Genomic DNA, 21598 nt, shown 5'->3' with positions numbered 1-21598 from the left:
TTGCTTTCTAATGCATCCGAAATGGCAATGAAAAAGGAAGAGACGCATCCCATGGTCGTCTGGTATGCCAGTTTTCCGCTTCGATTCTTATCAAGCCACTGACGACCTTTGATCTCGTTAAATTGCTTCCGTTTAATATTTGCTCGATCTTAAAAAAGGAAATTACAAAGCACGAAATGCAATAACCAGGAAAGGCAAAGCTCTTAAGAATCCAGACATCTCTGTCAATTTAGAGCAACAATGTATAAATGTACGAGTTAATAGTAAATTTAAAAGCGCGTAGGTTAATACAATTTCACGAACAACTGATTTTGCTGTCGCGCGTTAAGCTTTAAAAATCGATTCTATCGTATCGTAATATTTTCTAATATACACGCGTATCTATAAAGCTTTCTCAGTTATAAATAAAAATGAGAAACGTCGATGTCCCTCTTGTTCGAGACTTTCTAATGAAATGAAATTTTGTCGAGATAACAAAGGCAAGCAAAGATACTGTAGAAAAGGTAAAAATAATATTTTGCTTCGGCCATAAGTAGCAAGGTAGTAAGTAAAGTCCATAGATAGACGGACGAAGGATAATAACTGGAAAAGTTATCGAAACATGTTTTTGGAAATGATTTTCTCATTCTCGAAGGTAATCGATATTCCAGCAGGCAAAGATATACATTTCACAACGTTCTTCTTTCTCGACGATTTATTTATTTATCGTTTAGATCTTACAAAAGAACATATAATACATATTACGGCTTGACAGTGAATTCATAAGTAGTACAATATTCAAAACCTTAGAACTTATATCGTAGCGCACTCACGCTCGTGTGTTAGCTTAAAAATTAGAATCACTCGGTGTGAGAAAGAACCCATACGTACGTGCGTACTTACTGTCCTTGGACAGGTGTATATGATAGTACACATGACGGCAAACGTATCGATGACAATCTCGTGTGCCGTATGCGTACACACGTACGACACGATTTCCGAGAATTCGGCGTCTGATCGTCTCCGCGTTTCATCCTCTTTGTAAATAGAAACAACGACAATCACCGTAATTACTTACGCGTAACGAAAGAAAAAAGAAAAAAGAAAAAATACGGAAGTCACAAAATTTCGCTGTATTTCTCGTTAAACAGTTTTCTTTTTCCTTTCTTTTCTTCTTTTTTTTATTTTTTTTTATTTTTACACAATACGAAACTAAACGAAACTCGCACGATCACGCTATATCTCGTCGTCGAATAATTTCTTTCTTCCGTGTTGATAACACGAAAACCGAAATTCACACGATTTCGATCGCGAATCGTAAAGTTTCGCTGTGTTTCGTCGAATAATATTTTCTTTTCTTTCTTAGTAATACGAAACGGAAACAAGATTCGTACGATCTTACGGCTAAAAAACGGGGGACCGCGTCGTCGTCGTTCGCTCGACGACGTTTAAAATGGCCCCTCCCCTCATTTAAATACAATACAAGAATCGAACGTGCTTATACTATATTCTCTTATATCTTTCACATTCTTTTTCTTTTCTCTCTGATCGGAGCGATGTTAGAGCGATTCGCTCTGCAGCTCCTCGGTAATGACTCGAGTATTAATTCTGCTTTTAAAAGACGTGATCGATCAAAGGCGGACGATGAATATCCGGTTGTGTTAATGAGCTTTCCTAACGACTAACACCGAACTTTCCTTATCTTTGGTTTACCTACGAGCTTAATATTTTTTTTTCCAGAGAATTCGTATGTTTTGTGACTGTGTGTAAGGTATGGATGTATATGTATGTTTGTATGTGTTTCTTATATTCGTGTGAAAGAGAGCGAGAGAGGGGGAGAGGGAGAGAGAGAGAGAGAGAGGGACAGATAGACAGACCTTTTTGTTATTTTTCTTTTAGACAGAATCGTACTTAAGCCTAGCTTAGAAGATATCGTTTTTTTTCCTTTTCTTTTATATCCTATGCTCATCGAGAATCATTGAAAAAACTCGGAACGTTTTCTAGAACATCTTTTATATCCTCGATTCGAGCGAGAACGCTCCACGCACACGTGAAACATGGGAAATCGGCTATCGGTGCGTTCATGGGATTTTCCTTTAACTTTCTCGTTTCTAGTAAACTGCGGATTTTTATGCGCTTATGGAAAATATAGAATTATATAAAAACCGCGTAAACATGCGCAAATATATAAAATATTCACGGTCGATTGATAATAATAGTAATACGTAACATAATTTTTAATACGTAATTACCAAGCGAAACAAATCCCGTTAATAATTCATCTTCAATCGGACGAATAAAAATATGGATTTGCATAAATATCCGCAATCTTTAATAGTTGGTAGCTCCTTTGTTTTCGTTTCTTTCTTTTTTTTTTTTTTTTTTTTTGAAATAACGTGGCGCACGCGACAACCCCTTTTGGTACACAATTTTATTCGTCCCTTCGTTTTTCATTTTCGTTTACTTTTGTTTTAGCTTCGTTTTGTTGTATCTCTTTTGTCTCCCTTCGTACGCGTGCGTGCGTCTCCATCGACAACAGACGTCGTGCCACAAAATGCCATCGTGCAGGACGCATGGATGACGATATACAATGAAGTCGGCGAAGAACAATGACAATGAGAAAGAATTGGATTAGGGTAAGACGACGTGGTCGAAGATGAGAAACCAGGGGACTCGTTCATGGAACTTCGTACTCTTAGCTCTTGTGACTGATGCTACGTTGGCAAGAGGATCTTGAGATTGATCGAAAATATCGAATAGAGCGATCAGTTTCGCTTCACAGATACCGCCACTTCTACTACTTGCTCTCGTTCACGTTCCCCAATTTTAATTATCTTCTAACGTCTAAAGATTTGACTCGCCATTGTTAAATTTTGATTCGCTCGATGCTACGTGTTGTCCTCAGGGTCGCCTTGAATTCTACCGAATCTCTTTCTCAAGAAATCTCCGAGAAAACGTATTTTTCATTCGATCTTAGTCGCTCAAATCCCCCAATCTTTTCGTTACCCAGAAGCTTCGCTCGCTCGTCCCAATCTCAAGATCGTCCCTAGCAGAAGAATCCAGTTCGCCTACCTCAAACTTTTTCATCTAAATCATTTGTCTTAAATTATTTTCTTCTAAATCTGCAAAAAAAAAAAAAAAAAGAGAAAAATGGAAAAGAAGGAAGAAGAGTAAAAAGGAAAAGGAAAGAACGTTCCCCAAATTTTCTCATCTCGTCTCGCGCTCCATTTTCCCTCCTTTATAATACCGGGAAGTAGAAGAAGAATAGAAAAAATGGTTGTTCCTTCAGAATCTACGTTCCGTTTTCTACACGTTGCTCGATCAACCGATTAAGGATCAACATCGATTAAGGAAAATAACATCGAATGAGATCTTGAAATAATCGAATCTTGAAATAATCGTCGAATAATTTAAACACCTCGCCTGACATAGACAGAGAAGCGTATTACAATGATAGATAATTCGTAAAAGTACGAAAATCGGATCTCTGTACGTAAGTGGGGAAGATTTCTGACTTCCTCGACCCTCGTAAAGTTGTATGGCCTACATATTTCATCGTAGATAGGACGAAATAAATTTTTGGTATCTCGGTTCGCAACTTCAATGTTGAAAACACCGGAACGCAACAACGTAAATTGACGGAAAAACGACGTTGTGTGAATGCAACGTTGTCCCTTAATGGATCGAGGCTCGTTTTCAGTGCGCGCTATAATCGAATTTTCTCCATCAACTCACCAATCCCATCCTCTGCAGCCAAGGTCATTTTGCAGTCCGACCATTCATATACTATATATCGCGATACTATATATATGATAACGCATATACTATGACAAACAATCTCAACATCATCGATAATTCTCCATTTTTCTACTTTCTTTCTCTAGATCGCGCGGGGCAAGCGATACTCCACGTTATCAATCGTTCGTCCGCTGTTATCAAGGGGTGCTCATCGTTTCGATTGTTCCTTTCGACCCTACACGCCATTTTATCTTCGATCGTTTCGCGTTACGATAAAAGCGACGCGCGGGCTACCTTTAGGGGGAAAAAATGAAAGATAAAGCACAATACGAAGCTTTACGTTTCCTTTCAATTTCGTTTCATTCGTGCGCGTAAATCCTCGACTTTCTCGTTTGTTTCTTGGTAGACAGACGCTTTAAATTAACGTAAACGTATGATTAGAAGGAGAACTTAGACGTACGCTTATTATACCGTATCAGGCGATTCTTCCGCATTCTTTGGGAAAATCGTTGAGATCAACTGGCGGCAGAATCGAGTTTCGACGTCTTTTGGTCACCTGTCGCCCTTAGTTTTGTGTTTTCTTAACAATGCAGCAAACATATATCGATGGGAGAAATTTTGCGATCGAATAAGCTCGGAGATGCAGAGTTTTGTAGGATCGAATTATTATTCGAATAGAATTGAGAATTAAAGATTAGATTTTAATTTCTGTCTGGAGAATTTTTACGATCGTAGGATAATAAACGAGTAGATGGTAGACGAGTACGATAATTTTATCTTTCGTTGTTTATTTGAGCGATCGAAGGAAGTAAATTCTATGGTCGAACCTTCCGAAATGGTATTTCGTAAATATGGAAGCTTTTGCAAGTTTTATCGACTGACTGTTTTTATAGGTTTCGATATAAAATTGTCCGTCCGGCTTTTCTTTTTAGAACAAAGCGAAAAAGACCATCGATCCAACGAATATGGATTGGGTAAACAATGTCGATTGTGTGAGCTGGCTGCCGTTACGCAAAGCCGATTAATCCGTTGACAAAGTGCAACGCGCGTGACTCAAATTTTCGATACCATGATTGTTTACTTACGTAACTTTATTCATATAGAATTTCACGCTGATATTTTATTAACGCAGTTAAGCTACCAACATCATCTGTTAATAATAACTTTCGCAAATCCTAAAAACACGCAGCTAAATAAATAAATTATTAAAATAACAGCGAGATAAGTTGTCGAACATTCGCTCGAACGATTTCTCCGCGTTATTTCCCTCTTTTGCAACGTAAATCTCTGGAAAAGTTTCATTCGAAAGCAAGGACGACGAAAATTTCAATCTCAGCGATTTTTATCTCCAGAAATGCAAAGATAAATTATCGTTTAACGTTCGTTCGTTCCTTCGACGATTTCGGTATTTCGCTGCTTCTCCAAAACTCGCAACTTTCCAAGAATTTATAATTCGAAACGCGGGATGATCGAAACTCCACTGTCACCAATTTCCCCGCAATTTTCCCAAAACGCAGAAACTTACTGATAAAATGCTAACCGAACTATCCTGCTCGTTCGAACCTCGATAAAACCTAATCTCTACGAATAATAAGTTAACAGCTAAGGGATGGCACTGAGGGGTCGGCCGAGAAGCAAAACACAGGTACCTACTCGTCCAATCTAGAACACAGCTTCTCTATCGTACAATAAGAAACTATAGCCGTTTCATTCGACCGTCGCGCGTTTCCTTCTTTTATCGTCTCGTTTGCTCTCCGCGGCTCTAAAAGAAAAGAAAAGACGATTCGCTGTGTGATATCGTCGCGAACGATCAGTTCACTCGCTCCTTCCTTCTTTCTCTCGATTGTCTGACGTTCAATTAGCGGCGTAATTAAGCTAGCTACGGAGACGAAGGATTTGCCGGATCATCCTCTGCCCTGTGATAACTCGAGACTGTGCTAATTTATTCATTGGATGTCGCGAAACCGCGCGAAGCTCTCGAAACACGATTCACTTGGGGAATTCGATTCGTCCTTGCTGCTGCGAATTATGCAGCTGGAGGAGGAATACGCGTCCTCGAGCGCGAGATTTTTAGCTCGATCGCGAGGAACCGATGTTTCCAGATGGGCGGATTTCCGCTCGAAAGTTTTCACAGACTGCGACCTCTTTGGAGACGTATGACGAATTTTTCCGATTGCCGAGTATTCCACACCGAATTTTTCAGAGATACGAATTACTTTATTAGCTTTCATCGTCGACTTTTTTTTTTTTTTAGTAAACAATAGATTAGTATATCTTAAATTCGAGAGACAGGTTGGAAGTTATTAAAAGGCTAGTTCGTGTTTCACTTTGGTGAAACGCAGGTTAATGAATGAGGTTTAAATTAGGTCTGTGTTAGGTTTAGTTTTGGGGTAGAGGTGATAAATCGATAGCGAAATCTCATTTTCCGGGTCAGCTTCGGTTAATCCGAAACAGGTGGTTAGAAACTCGCACCTAAATCTCCACCAAAATCTCCATTACTATTCGTAATTTCGCTGATATTGTACAATAGATTAAAATAATCGGACAAGTGTTTTTACTTCTCTTACATCGTACAACTCTTAAATCGATTATGAAAGAAATTAACAGAACAAACATCTGTTTTTCTCCTTTTCTACGCTGATTTGACCGCGTGATCTATAAACCAGCCGTCGCAATTGTATTCCATCTTTATGCCAGAAATAAATTTCCCAGTCACGATCCACTCTTTTCTAGTCTTCGTCCGGTATCGTTTGTAATTTCATGCCACAACCAATGCTGTTTTAATTAACGTCTCTGTAAATCTATGTTTCAATTTCCAACAAATATCTTTCATCTCCTATTCGAAACCTATTTCAGCATTTCCAAAAAATGGTCGAATTTCAATCGTCCTTTCTCTTGCGGCTTGCAAATTCCATATTATAGCCAATGACGTTTTAATTAGCGTCAGCGTTTCTATAGATCTAAATTTCAACTAAATATCAATTCTCACCCTATTGCAGACGTATCTCGCTACTAAAAATAAAAAGGCAAAATTTCACATTTGTCGCAAATGAATTTGTGAGACAATTACGAGATCAGATTGCTCCCATTCCTCCTCCAGCGTCGTTACAATTTTACATCAAAGTCCAACGCTATCGATACTAGAGTCAGTGTCCCTAAAACTATCTCTGAAGCAATTCAGAGAAACGTTAACAGTGTTCGATAATCGTTTCTACATATCGAGATGGATCTACCGTTGCGGTTTTCCAGGGGATTTTGTGCGTTTACAGAGAGAGAGAGGGAGAGAGAGAGAGAGAGAGAGAGAGAGAAAGGGGGAGTAAGAGAGTGGAGACTGATCCACAACGATAAAACCGGCGCGATTGCACGGGGAATTGACTAAGCTTCGGGTGGATCGTCTCCTCGGTCAACTTCCGTTACCGTCGAACTTCCGAGAGCCTCGCGAGGACGCGGCTGGCCAGAAATTGCCAACTCGTGGAAACAATCTTACATGTGTATATGTGTCTCTGTGTGCGCACGTATATGTGTATGTAGATTTAAGCAACGATGAATCAGACTCGGTTGGAATAGTCTTCGTGCGAATCGAAAAATACATACAAATATCATGAACGTTCGCGATATATTTAAAAAGTTTAGCTTGAGAATATTTGTGGTAATATTTTAAGCGATTGGAGATATCGGCGATTTTAGATACGTTCGATATATTTGGTTAATTGGAAATTACGTGTTATCGATATTTCTTACTTCCTCTTGTTCTTTTTTCTTTTTTATCCTGTTAGGATGTAATATAGAAAAGATTGCATCGCGGATAAAACGATTTTCGTGGATTTTAATCGCAAAAGAGCGTTCGGTGAAAATCTGAAAATACGACAGAATCGAAAGAGGCAGTTTCGAATTCTTTGATGATATGTAATCGAATTAATTAGTAAGGGGTACTCTGTGATTGATAAAATGAACAGGTATCAGTGGAAGTTCATCAGAGGCTGTAATTTCGTCGATTGCAACCCGATCGGATTCCCATTTCCATTTGCGAATTTATATCCAATTAATGTTGTTAAGTTATCGCTGATTGATCATCCGATGGAAATTAGTCGAAATTAGATATCTACGTAATCGATAATCCAGTCTGTAATTTACTTATTGATACTTTTCAAAGACATTTTTCCCATTCTTCCTGAGAAAGGCTGTTCCTTCCGCGGTAAACGTGTAGAAAAAAAAAAGAACAATAAACGGAGTAAAATCGCTAAAAATGTTAATTAACTAAATCGTAATATAATCATCGATACTAATCCTATGTTCTACTTACGTAAATTCTAGACAAGATTTATATCTACTGTTATATCAATTATTAGAAAGAACTTCTTTCCACGACCCACGAAACATCGAGCCTCGAAAGGTTTTTCTTATCGGTTAAGGGCGTTTTATCACCTGTACCAATTTTCCTTCGAATCCCTCGATTTTTCCGACACCTTGCGGACCGATAATAAATCTTGACACGAGACGCGTGTAAAAAACCGAGAAAAAACCGATACGAAAGATCGGCCATAAAGCACACGAAGACTATTCTCCACCAATTATGTACAAACGTTCTCTATAATCGAGCGAGCTAATGAAAAAGTCGCGCGAAAAACACGAGTTTATATTTAATAATCGATCGTTCGAAAAAGGGACTCCATTATGGAGAATAAAAGTACGTCGAAAAGTCAATAATACAAAATGGTCACTGAAAAGTGCCAGCTGGTTAAGCAGCCTGTAAACGTACGCGGCGATAACGAGTCCGTGCGTAGAAAAACGCGAATCGAACGTGTTTTTCCCCTCGAAGATGCATATATTATATTCCAAGCGTACTCCGTGTCATCTCGCGAGATCGCGCTCGATAAATCCGATTCGAGTCTCGTCGACGTCCGACAGCACGCGCTTCAAAATTCTCCTCACCGTGTGTAGGTGGAATTCAGCCTCGCGAACGATCCGTCGATCGTTCCGGGACGGTTTTGACGCGACTTGAACGCTTCTTCATTTACGAGAAGAGCCAAATTGATGTTTCGCTCGTCGTCGCCTCGCAATTCCTATCACTCACCTCGGCTTCTTGTTGGCTGAAACCGACGATCGACGTTTCTCGAGTCGTTCGTTTCATCGTGTTCAAGTTCTCACGCTCGTAAGTTTCATTGGTTTAGTTAGATTTTGCGGATATCGGTGGAAAGAAGAGATCGATCGAGATACGTAACGTTTGGCATGCCAGATCGATTGCTTTTTCGTGTTTAGAAGAAGACTATGGATCTTGGAGTTGTCCGAGCCTTCGTTGCAATTTAGAAACATAAAAGCTTCTTGAAATGGAAACTCGAAAAACGTTGGAACGCGTAATTCCTAAACTTGTAGAGTAAAACGTCGTATCGATTGCTCCTTCGTTGGCCATAAATTTCCCAAGGCTTGGAACTCGCTTCGTCTCATCGAGAAACGTTGTCAACCGGATTATTCCCATCGTTAAAAATCCCAGAAACTCGATACATCGCTTGATCTCGCGCCAAAGCTCAAATTCGGCGAGATAGCACCCTTTAGTCCACGATCCTTGCTACAACGAATTCCTTTCACCGGAAGAATACCAAATACTCTGCGAATATCCATAAAATCTATCTTGCCAAGCGACAACGGCGGAGAAAGCTTGTTCGAAGTGAGAAAATAAAAATTCCTCGGCAAGAAGGATCGTTCGAGACGCGTCAAACCTTGAAGAACACCGGTGAGAACGCACGCGACGATACACACACATACACACCTCGCGCGATTCGATTATACACGCTCTTATGTTTCGCAATAGCGAGAACCGTCCTCGTCCTCGTGCACGGGCCGTCTTTCCGATCTGTTTGCTGGGCCGTCCGGCGAACATAGCCGCTTCTACGTGAACAGAACCGACAGAAACAGGAGCAGAGAGCATAGGAGGACGGACAGGTCGAGGCGAACGAGGTCAGGCGAAGACGAAAACCATATGGAACCCGAGGAGCCGACACGAGCATTCTCATGGCGACTCGAAGGTTGTTCGGACGCCATTAAATCCTCCCTCGAGGGCTCCGGGCACGGCAGCTCTTCTAGTTTCAAGTCGAATAGGTTCTTCACGTAGCACAGTTTACCCTCCACCATCTGCACCTGTAACAGTATGCACGAAGAAGGGTGTTTTAGTCAGGGATGGTTGCGGTTCCAGGGTGAAGTGACATTCTTGTAAGCTTAAATTAAAGCACTGTACAGAGCTGCAAAGATGATTAGCGAGACGACACTGGGTAAGGGAATTAGTGCTCTCTATCGCTCACCGTCACGCGTTGTTATATGCCAGTGGTTCAGTAACCGGTGTTCCGCGAGCTTGTTCTAAGAGTTCCGCGAGATTAAGTTATCCCATCTTGACGAAAGAATTATTCAAGTTGCGGTTTTTACGAACGTATCTTCTTCTGATTAACGTTTTCTTGTATTTTTTTTTTTTTTTTTTTTTTTGAGGAATATTCTTACGATTAGACAATTCAGTCTACTGATAATAAAATAAAAGTAAAATTCCTGCGACAGTGTTAGAATTTCTATTCGTATAAATAACATTTCCTTACGTCTGTATGGAATTCGTACGATGTTGGTTGTAGTTTCTCGCCTTCTTCGAAAGGATTGCCGGGAACTACGCAAGAGACTGGTATCGAGAAAGTTGGCGCAATTGATAAAACTTTCGCCGCTTCTTCCTCTTTCTTTTTTACTTTCTGCTTATTTTATAAACACGCGAATAAACGATATTTCGATACTTCTTTTCGAATCTTATTAGACATTAATTTTATACGTGGAACGCTGATACACACCACACGTTTAACCTCCGTTCACGATTCATAAAGCTTTTTCCATTTCGGGCGCAACTAAACGCAACATCGGAAACATTCGATGGTCCGAATTTGTTGTCCGCTGAAAACGAACGGACGAATTAAAACTTTAGTCGCGGCATTATTTTGACAAGTGAGTCGATGCGTACATATTTTGAGAATAAATCGAGGGGCGAAAAACGTGGCCGAGTGCTTTGGCCGGTTTTAATTGTATATAAAAATAGAATGCGGCGTTTCGTTAAACAAATTTCACAGTTTGTTAAATTGTTCGCTTGAAACTTTATGGCGCTATACATTTTTATTAAAAGATAAAAAGAAGAGCAGTACGAATAAATAAATGCCTTTCGTCACGCAGAGAAATAAGTTACGCTATTTCGAACAAAGTGTCGATTTTACTTGTGGTTTTTCCGAAATATCGTCATGCCTGGTCAGCTTATCCGCACCCTATGCTTCCGTTGGACATTTAAATAAAAAATAGTCTCCGAGAAATTCCGAGCACGTGGAAAAAACCGGCGAAACCAAAGGTCCCTTCGTGATAAGGAACTTTATAACAGCGTTTCATAACCAGACAGTGTTTCGCGCCCATGTCGGCGGTATGCAGCGTTTCGTCGAATTCCAGACGATTTTTCTACATGTTTTAATTCGGTCGCGCGTCTCTTGAACGTCCGATACATTTTATCGCGATGGCATTTGGATATGCGATTAAAGCAATTTGAAAATCTTCTCTCGCGACACTTGCACGATGTATACGATAAAATAATATCAAATAAAATAAAAATAAAATCAGGTTACTGAAATTCGAGTCGATATTGAATCAACGTGACACTTTGTTCCCTTAAATGCACGATCGGTAAACGGTGTGGTGTAAAATCGAACATTTCCTTAAAATATTAGCTTGTCCGAAAAGTTTCTTCCGTTTTATGAGAAAATAATAGACGTACAACGTTTTCTTGTTTTATATTATTTGGTCGAATTACGTACGATCCATTTCGTTCTGTCGAGATAAACATTTCACAGACTTGGTTTCACGTTTGTACGAAGGTGCACTGTTGTAAAAAACACGTTTGCGAAAGAAAGACACTTTCCGGACGACCTAATACCGGGTATCGACAGAGAAATATTCGCGAATATCAAAATTGTTCACGAAGAAAGAAGATAAAAGACGTTGTAGAAATTGTAGACAAATATTGCGTGATACGTGATATTATTATACCAGACACGATGAACGTAACATAAAATATAATGGCGACAGGTTATTCGTCCCTTAATTCAGCGACAGATTGGAAGAAACGTGGTGATGGAATTGGGGCGAAATTGATCCCGTTCCCTTCGATGGCAGGAAGAAAAATATAGAAGGTAAACGTATATCTTACCTTCGGCTGAAAATCGGAATTCGAGGAAGAATCCTCGTATCCATCTTTGCTCTCGTATTCGTCGCCCAAGTAGGCGTCGTCGTCCTCGACGCTGCCGTCTCTCAAGCTCCCGGTGCGATATTCCTCTGTAACAGCAGAGAATCGAAAATTCGAACAAAATGCATATCGAGCAGTCGTCGAAAATGCGTTCTAGATTGTTGCTGTTTCCTTCCTTGGTCTTCTATATCGCGAAATGAAATAGAGAGGAGAAAAGGGCTTGACATGTCGTAGATAAAGCGAAATAAAACGGGAACTTTTTTGTTTAAAAAAGGACGTACAGCGTGGTCCGCATAACCGTCGTCCGCGAGAATCTTAGGATCCCTTTCTTTGATCATTTCAGTAAAATGGAATGTCGTTGAAAGTGTAGAGTAAAATGAAAATTAAAGGACCATGGTTCTCATTGTGAAAAAGTCGTCTGCTTATTAGGAATATGAAAATTTCGATATCCGCGTTATCTTTTTTTTCTCTTTTAATTTATGTACGCCTACTGTTACGTTAATTTTCTGTATTTTCGTTTTAAGCGACGTATAATTTGCCTGTCAGCTTTTAAAGAGAATAACTACATTTTCATTTGTAACCGATTGCTAGGAAATTGAAATGCTCTCGAGGAATATCGATCAATTAAACCGATACCAAATATTCCTTTTGAAGGATTCGATTATCGAACAGAGAATTTGAAATTCGAAATACCGAGGGTCTCTAACAACGAGTGGAATATCGGAAATTCTATTTTATTGGTCGGGTACTGATTAAACGTTCTAGATATCGGTAAGTCCAAGCATCGGCTGGATTATTAAAGATTTCGTACGACGGTGAATTTGATCACTGAAACGGAAAACGTTGTGATTTAATTGTGAAAAATTAGTTTGCAGGGACGAACAACGAAACTGCAAAATTTCCCTCCGTATCTCGAACGTTGATTAATTTGTTTAGCGTTCGCTTTCAGCCGCAATTTTATGCCCTGGACATTAAATTTTCTCATTAATTCGATTAATTCAAGTAATTTTTAGCCCTCAGATGATATCGTTGAGACACAGGGAATTATTACAAAATATTTGTTTTGTGAAATTTTATCCCCTGGGATGTAATGCGGGTACTAGGTGCAACGAAACAATGGAACAAAATTTAATATAATATTATTTGTCGATATGGTTTACAATGAAACGAAAGCTCCTTTGTCTCCAAGCGGTATTCGGTCTTTTTTTTTTGTATTTCATTTCATTTTTCGAGCCTTTATTCGTATCTGGCAGTAATAGCAAATGTAACGCACCAGCAAAATAAATGAATTTAATGGATTCGTGATTTACGTTATGGCTGGTCGTTATAAAGGTTAATATTCCGGCACACTTTGTACCAATTGAAAGAAACTGTAACGCGAAACAGGTGTTCCTGCGATTCAGTTTTGCACAAAGTGGCTAATAAATAGAAACGATTTTTTTTTTCTTTTCAAATGTATCGATTAAAAATCCATCTATACACGGCACACATATCGCGTTCCGATAGTTTCGTAAAATAATATTTTCCTTCTTCCGTTTAACGATAAAAATATTGTACGCTTCAATCTACGAAACTAGATTCGAGTAGATGAATTTTTACTACGAATAATTAGTCAAAGTTTTTCCTTTTAATTTTTGGTAAATCGAAATAAATTCGGAGATGGTTAAAATGTCTATTCTTCTGTATCTCAGAGAATCAGAATTCGATCCAAACATTCGGTACGAAGTAACGTTTACCATGAACCGCGAAAACAATGTAGGGAAAGGAGCTATCCTAGCGGACAATGCAAGATCCCAAGAAGCAAGCCTTATTCATTCGTTACAATGACGGAAATGCACTTGGACGAATTCAGCCCACTGTCCTCAATGCTTTTTTGTTCACGTTGAAAGATAATATTTTGAATGACGACAGATTAACATCCGAATACGAATAACGGGATCATAAAGTGCGATTCACGCGTGTTCACGGTTTTACGCTACGCGTTTCATTTTCGTGCTACTATCCGAGAAAAAGCTCACCGTTAACATTTACAAAATGCATAGGTCATAGACTTTTCTTTTACAAATTTACTCGACTTCATCTCAACTTGCATCGACTTTATACAATTTACTCGCAACGTCTTGTCTAATTTATCACGCGACTCGCGATTCGTAAAACTCCCCTCTCCAACGTTTCCTTCATTTCGTTACTTTGCTTTATTACTCGCTATTTTGTTACAAACTTCTCACTTTCTTGTTTCGCTATTACCGAATATCTGCATTAATACTATAAACGCGTGACTCGCAACGTCGTAAAACTTCATCGACGCTGTTACATAGTTTTACAGAACAAATGGGTCTAAGACGAAAATCTGGCTAGCAGAATGTCCAAGAAAATTGAACGGGCAGACAGTAGAAACGAAAAGCGTGTAAGCACCTTGAACCTACCTGAGTTCCGTGCAATTTCGAGCGCTTCGTTCCATTCGAGGTCGTCGTTGTTGATCTTCAGCGTTGCGTTATTGCTCTCCAGGAAGCAAGTGAGCTCCTCCAGGGACTCCCGCAGCTTTACGTTCTTCGTCTCGTTCCTCAGGCCCCAGATCCATGCCAGCTTGCAGTCGCAGATCAGTTTATTGCCTGAAACCGAGACACCGGCGGTGGATGTTTGATTAGATGGACCTTCGTCTTAACGTGTTTCCACGCTGTCGTTCATTGGAAAAGGACGCAGCAATGCTAGAGGAAGTTCGGGAATACTCGGATTTCATTGAGAAATTTAATAATATTACCAACGAGCTTTCACAATTATCCTACTTTTGGTAATTGTATCAGATTGTCGGAAAAGTTTCTTTCGTTTCATACGGTGATAATAGACGAACAATAATTTCTGTTTTATATTATTTTATTGAATTAGGTATCATCCATTTCGTCGTATTTTTATTATCATGGTCGTGTATAATTCAGTAAACTAATATAAGACAAAAAACATTGTGCGTCTTATAAAACGAAAGAAACTTTTCAAATATATACTGGGTTGGCAACTAAGTGATCGCGGATTTTGTCAATACCACCTAATGACAAAAATCCGCGATCACTTAGTTGCCAACTCAACAGTATCCAGTGGAATGGAGAGGTTCAAGATTTCAGATGAAAAAAAAAAAAAAAATACAACAAATCGAAGGTATATCGATACTATCAGAAAATACAAGCACCCGAGAATCTTGTTAGTTTTCTTAGTTGCAAATTAAAGTTGGTGTAGTCCTTTTTGAAAAATTAATACTACGTTAATTCTAAAAACTCGAAGAACCCTATTAGATCCATCGAATTGCAAGTAACAGTTAATTTAGGTGTAAAATTTATGTATACTTTTCCCTTTTAAGAGGATACTCAAGAAATGAAATGAAACGATGAAAATACCGTTCGTTGCTATGTTAATTCGAATACGTGGCAACATCGTAATTCAGCGACGAAGAGTTGTAACTGTCTGCACTGAAATAATTCAAGAATGATCTGGCTGGGCTACAAGGGATGGGAGACCGCGTGCTGACCATTGTAATTAATTGTTTAATAATACATTCCTAGCAGAGGGGAAGCTTCTCCAGAATTTTGTCCCCTGTGGTCCTCAGAAATTCATGCGATTGCGGTGTGTCGTCCATATACAACCGGACACGAGGAACGAAAAGCCGACTAGAGACCGGCTTTTCGACTTTGCACGCGTTCTACCTCTAAGAGCTTCTTTATGTTCGCCACTCTTGTGGAATTTCCATAGCGAAGTTCGGCTCGCCAGGAGTTTCGCCGATTACACGCGATTCCCTCGGCCCATTTTAACGAGTTCTATTTGTTTTCACCCCCATGAGCGTTGGGAATGCTTTCGCGTTGTTTGAGAATCGCGAGAAAACCTTGCCGATTCGGACAGCCATGAAATTTATATGAAATTAAGAGATAACAAAATCCTCGGATGAAAATAATCCTGGGAAAAATACGAGCTTCGAATACAGTTTTCATCTCATTTTTTTACCTTTTATTTTCCATTTTCTTCCCTTTCGTGTACCTATTGATTTCTCGATTTTGATAAATACAATGGAAAAATGTCCGATGCGAAAAATATACACGCGAGATATATCAAATCTCCAGTGCATCTGTATAGAATAACATCGTAACAAATTCCCAATACAACGTTACAAGTTATTAAAAAACAAACGAAGGGATTAATTTTTCGGACATCCTGTACCTCCGCCCGTGAAACGCACAGAATACGCGATTCCCCGGAGAGCAGCTACAAAATTACAGAAAATTCATTGTCATTTACGGGAAAGTAGCGTTGATATCTTTTCTTCTCCGCTTTCTTTTTTCTTCTCCTCTCCCCATCGCGATGGCGAAGAGCGAGGAAAGAAAGAATGCTATTAAAGTTGGTCGTTTCATTTTCGAATTCAGTGAAGAAGGATTAGCGCGAGACAACACCTCGCTTCTGTGAATGTAATGGATACGAGCGTGGTGATTGTTGCGTGGACAATGGCGCTTAGCAATTATTTTAAAGCGGCCCTCGAAACAATGAGAGCGAGTCGCGTATATAGTAACTTGTTCCATATTCCAGCTTTGAAGCTCATAATGACTCATAATAACAGCAGAAGCGGTGACTGAAGACGAACCAAGACAACCGTCTCTGTCCCTTCAATCTCCATTTATCGTGCTTTCATTGTTACGCGGCTCGGTCTCGCGATACATCCGTTTAAATTCACGTGTCTCGAACCTCGCTAGCTACTCTTTTAAGGAGACAACAGTAGAAATCATCGAATCTCATTTTTTGGGACGACGAAACCAGAGTAAGAGGAGAAAGATGAAACTATCGTTTGTTGTCTATCAGATTTTTACAAATTTTGACAGGCTACGAGATGTATTGGTACCTGTAAGAGTGAAAACCAGAAAAAAAACGTTATGATGCAATTTTTCAGAAAGTCAGAGAGAACAGCGGAGTCGTAGGATAGAAAATAAGAGTTTTCTAATCTTTTATCAGGCTTTTTGTTTATTTCGTTCATTTCGCTTATTTTTGTACAGGGAATTAGAATGATGGAATTGCGACGAGGAAATGGCAGGAAATTTTGTACTTTTTGTTAAAGTCTCGTTCCTCTGGATTACTTTTTCACAGATCAAAATAATGGAATCGTGAAAAAAATGGAAATTTTTTGCAAATTCTTCGCCGACTCTCATTTTTGTGGAAATTTTTCCCAGAGATTTAAGTACACGCGTGAAAATTATCGTAACGCGATCGGATCGCAATTTTTTAACGCATTGAAAAATCAAAGTATTGGAATCGGTCGTCTTTATTTGCTACGATTACTATAAAATTTATTTCCCAGCAATATTCCATTTTTTCATATTCCCACGAACGTTTCCCGCAGGTTTCTGAAACTTTCTCCAAAGAGATAACTTTCAAGGAAAGAGGTAAAACTCCAAAGAAAACAGAACGTTCGCTAAATTTACAATGTCCACGAGCTCGTCGAAATAAAGAAGGCAATCTCGTAAATAAAAAAGTTAAGGATTCCATGAAAATAAAGTGTTCAAAGAGGCACAGCTTCGAACCTATTTATCAAGATTTTGTAAACGAAAGAATGATTTATGTAGAGTCTTACGCAAACGAACCTTACCTTCTACGGTGAAACAAGCGCCGTATTTAAGTAAGATCTTTTAACAAACAGAAAAAACGAATAGAAATATTTTCATTAATTGGTAGAACGCCAAGTATAGAAAAGCTTGCTGTGAAAAGGCTATATAAGAAGATAAAATGGTGAAAATTCTAATTTCGCTATTTCAATATCGGCAACCTTTGAATTGACAATTATAACGACCCTTAAGAGGCTTTATACCTTTTCTATACTTAGGAAATAAGAATTTTTCACATTTTCATGAAGACGATCGGAAACGAAAAAAGAAATGTAACTTTCAAATGTTTCGTATCTTCCACAAGGAACATAAATCGAAGAAGAGACAAGGTCAAGAAAACTATAGAAAGAACTGACAATACCAAGAAAACAGCGCGTCTGGGAATGTTTAAAAAATACGAGCGATCGAAATTCGCTGGATGGAGGGGGAATTTGCATAGAAATTCGTCTCGAGACAGGTGAAATGATATTATCGTCGCTGATTGCTTCCGTTGGTTCGTCCAGCGACGAGTTACAAACGAGCAGTAGAACGACAGAGCTCGTTGCTCTCTACTCGTTTTCTTCCTGCATCTTTCATGGCCGACATTTTCTAGTACCTCGCGTTGTGTTAGCGGGATAGTGCGCTGAAAATTGAAAGGCCAACCTGGCGAAGCAAGCGGTCTCGTGGGCTCGACTCGTGAAAGAATAACGAAATAATATAAAGAGATCTGGAGGACGGATCTCGTTTGCTGGAACGCGATCCTGCCTGATTCATCGCGGAATCAAGGAAAATACAGGTCAGAATAGGGACGTGCTGTTTCCGGATGAGCGACAAAATTGAATAAGTTGTCTCCCTTCGAGCATGAACTTGTATAGGGTTAAATCTCGTGGCTCGTTTTCGTGTTTCCTTCGTACGGGCAACGTTGCTTCTCTGCTTGACGGTTATTGCCTGCATTCTAAGTATTTTTGCCGTGATTTGTCTGTTGTGCGCTGCCGATGAAATTGCTACAGTGTAGGTTCGCCTTTTGTGCAAAGAATTTATTAAGGACGAAGAGAGATAGTTTTTAGTTTTTAGTTTTTCTCCTAAATATTCGTATCGTACGTTATTTTATCACCTTCATAATCAGTCTTTTTTCGCCGCGCTCAACCTTTCCTTTTATTCAAATTTTTTTTTTTATTTATTAAAATTTACAATCAATTCTCGCATTGAGAATTTTCAGTAATTTTTTCTGCCGTGGCGCAGTGACATGGCTAATTATTTATAATAAGTTAATACTTATTATAGATAAGTGTAACTTATAAGTAAGTATTATAAATAAGTAAATGTTACTTAATTTAGATAAATAATTGAATCTAGCGTTTAGGTCTAGCGGATAGTGTCTCTTCAGCCTGCGGACCCGGTCCGACGTATCGAGTAGTCCGGTAATTAGGGGGTTTCGATGTTTCTTGACTCTTTTGCTATACCTGCCGCTATATTTTGCTATTTCCTCCTCGACTGTTGGTATCTTGAGGTCGCGATGTGTTAGTTCGTTGGTGACATACCAGGGTGCATTTATAATGGATCTTAGCGTTTTCGATTGGAAGCGTTGAAGTATTTCAACGTTGGAGTTACTTGCTGTTCCCCGTAGTTGGATTCCGTAGGTCCGGACAGGTTTTATTACGGTCTTATACAGGGTAATTTTATTCTGTGTGCTTAGTTTGGAGCGTTGGCCAGATTTTATTCAAATTATTAAATTTTATTAAAATCCGAATCGGCAAGCAAGAAATTGAAGTTGAATTTTTCTAATATTTCAAAATCCACCGGTTCGCGTTCTTCTCAATTTCCTTTATCGGTGAAGAGGAAAATTCTGCCGAATCTTTTCATCGGCGATTATCGGTAGCCACGCGTTCCGTATCGAGACGTTGCAATCAAAATTTATTCAACGGTTTCAAACGAGCCGAAAATGAAACAGGATAGCCGTTTGAACGCGACCACTTCATCGTTGCACGCGGATTTAATAGCGACATTTAACAGCATGCCTATCGAATAATTTTCCGTCGGAAGCCGCGTCGATTATAGACAGGAAATTTACGATATCAAACGAATCAATCTTTCGATTTTCAACGTTTTCGCTCGGTTTGCATACAGCGTCCAATTATGCTCGAATCACCGTTCGAATTTTCGAATTGGGAAAAGGTTAGAGAGAAACGACGCGCGTCCTCTGCTATTTTTACTTATTTAAGGCGAACATTTTCGCCGGGAATCGTTCGAATGAAAAGGAAAAAGAGGGAAAAAGGGTGACAATTTTCGACAAGCTGCGCGAATTCTTTCATTATTGCGTGAAAGACAAGGGATAATTTCTAGCGACGTCTTAGAATTCTTTCATCCGCTGTTCGAGCGATGTTCGACGAGAACGAGAACTTTGCAATTATTTTCAATCGAGTTGACAATGTTCGGACGAAATTCTGAGACGAGTGGTGAAGGACCAAAAGGGTGCAGAGTGTTCCGTAGCTACTTTTTCCTCCTGTGAACTGTCGCAAATATTTTCTCCGTGAGTTGTGTGTATTTTCTCTCGCGATAGGCGTAGACAAGATAAGCGGAAAAAGAAACCGGAGAAAACGAGTGGCTTATCGAGAAATTATTCGTAAGACTGGGCGAATACCTGACAGCATTTCACGTTCGAATATCAATTGTCCAAAAGATTAAATTTCAATCTTGTAAACCATTTCCAAACAGGTGTATTTCTAAAAGCAACTTTGAAGCATTGACTCGATAATCCCGCAAGATAAAGCATGTCTAAAAAAGGAAAGGAAATGGAACAAACAAAGCTGCTACTCAGAAAATTACTTCTTTCAGTAGCACCTGCGAACCGTTCGAAAAATTCTTTTAAAAGTCCTACCGATCCGACAAAATCCCAATAAACTCTTCGCTGCTGAAAACATCTCCAAAAGTAATTCTAAAGCTATCACGGAAAACCTTTGAAATCTTTCTGTGCTCGTTAGAAATTCTCATTGATCAAACAGCGAAATACGGAATTCATAAACGTATTAAACATCGAAGAAAACAGAGAAACAAAAGAAACGAAGAATATCGTTGAGCTTTTCCTAAGATCTGCGATTTATCCATGCTTTTATTCGTTTCGGTGTACTTTACTTTAGCTTGAATCTTTACTTGCCAATGCTTGTGTTCGTTCTAGACGGTTTTGTAGTGCATCGAACGGCACAAACCGCTTTCAATCAGCGATATCATCCAGGAGAAGAGTCTTCCACTACGCAAGATGCCATAGAGAAAGAGAAGACAAGGCGAGCGAGCAGCGTTTCCCTTTTTCGAGCGTGCTACGAGTGTTTTCTCATCGCAGTCTTGCCCGATTGAGATAGAGGGCAATATCGTGAACCGATCGTCGATTCTATCGAGATGAAAGCGAATGAATACTCCTCCCTCTACCTTGGAAGAACGTGCTCGCGCCAAGTACAGCGAAAAGTTATATGGGTTATAGAAGAATTTTTCTCACGGATATTGTAATAATTAAACGATGAATTTTTATGCCAGCTCGTTTCTTTCGCTAACGCGATTAAAGAAGTGCAAGTTATACCAGAGATTAGCTTCGTTCGCTAAATATTAAACCAGTATTTTACTTTGGATAATTTATATTATATTTGTATTTATTATCGCTTGCGTTTCGGCTTCACGAAGCTTCCGATTTTCCACCTAACCTCATCCAAATTTTATACATCTGCATTCCTTACATTTATTCGATCTAAGCTCGCTCTTTACTCTTCATTGCGTGAACTATGGATTAATTACTTGAACGACTAGCGCAAGATCGGTCTTAAACTCTTAGCGATCTTCTAATAATTATACTTTGGTCTGATTCTATTAGATCGTCTGAAGAGTTTCTTTCGTTTTATAAGGAAATAACGGATGCACAGTATTTTCAATCTATCAAGTTAAAGATCACAACGTTCGACAGATTAGGTTTCATGTTTGTATAAAGATGTGTTGTTGTAAAAGACGCGTCTGTAAAAGAAAGACACTTTTCCGG

General features: G+C 39.2%; 1 protein-coding gene across 3 annotated transcripts in view; it reads right to left on the bottom strand.

Moving 5' to 3' along the window:
• Positions 1-676: 676 nt before the first annotated feature.
• The window catches only part of LOC126866077 (connectin-like), a 349072-nt gene continuing 328150 nt past the window's right edge, over positions 677-21598 (bottom strand). For all 3 annotated transcript variants that reach the window (XM_050619178.1, XM_050619177.1, XM_050619179.1), the window contains 3 exons: positions 14392-14577; positions 11930-12054; positions 677-9852 (listed from right to left, as the gene is read on the bottom strand). In XM_050619178.1, coding sequence (XP_050475135.1) covers positions 9604-9852; positions 11930-12054; positions 14392-14577 — 560 coding nt within the window. In that variant the 3' untranslated portion in view covers positions 677-9603. The remainder of the gene's footprint in view (positions 9853-11929; positions 12055-14391; positions 14578-21598) is intronic.

This window comes from Bombus huntii, chromosome 5 (genome assembly GCF_024542735.1).
Source record: "Bombus huntii isolate Logan2020A chromosome 5, iyBomHunt1.1, whole genome shotgun sequence".
NCBI lineage: Eukaryota > Metazoa > Arthropoda > Insecta > Hymenoptera > Apidae > Bombus > Bombus huntii.
Note: the sequence above shows the minus strand (reverse complement) of the source record. Positions and strands in the feature narration are given on the sequence as shown.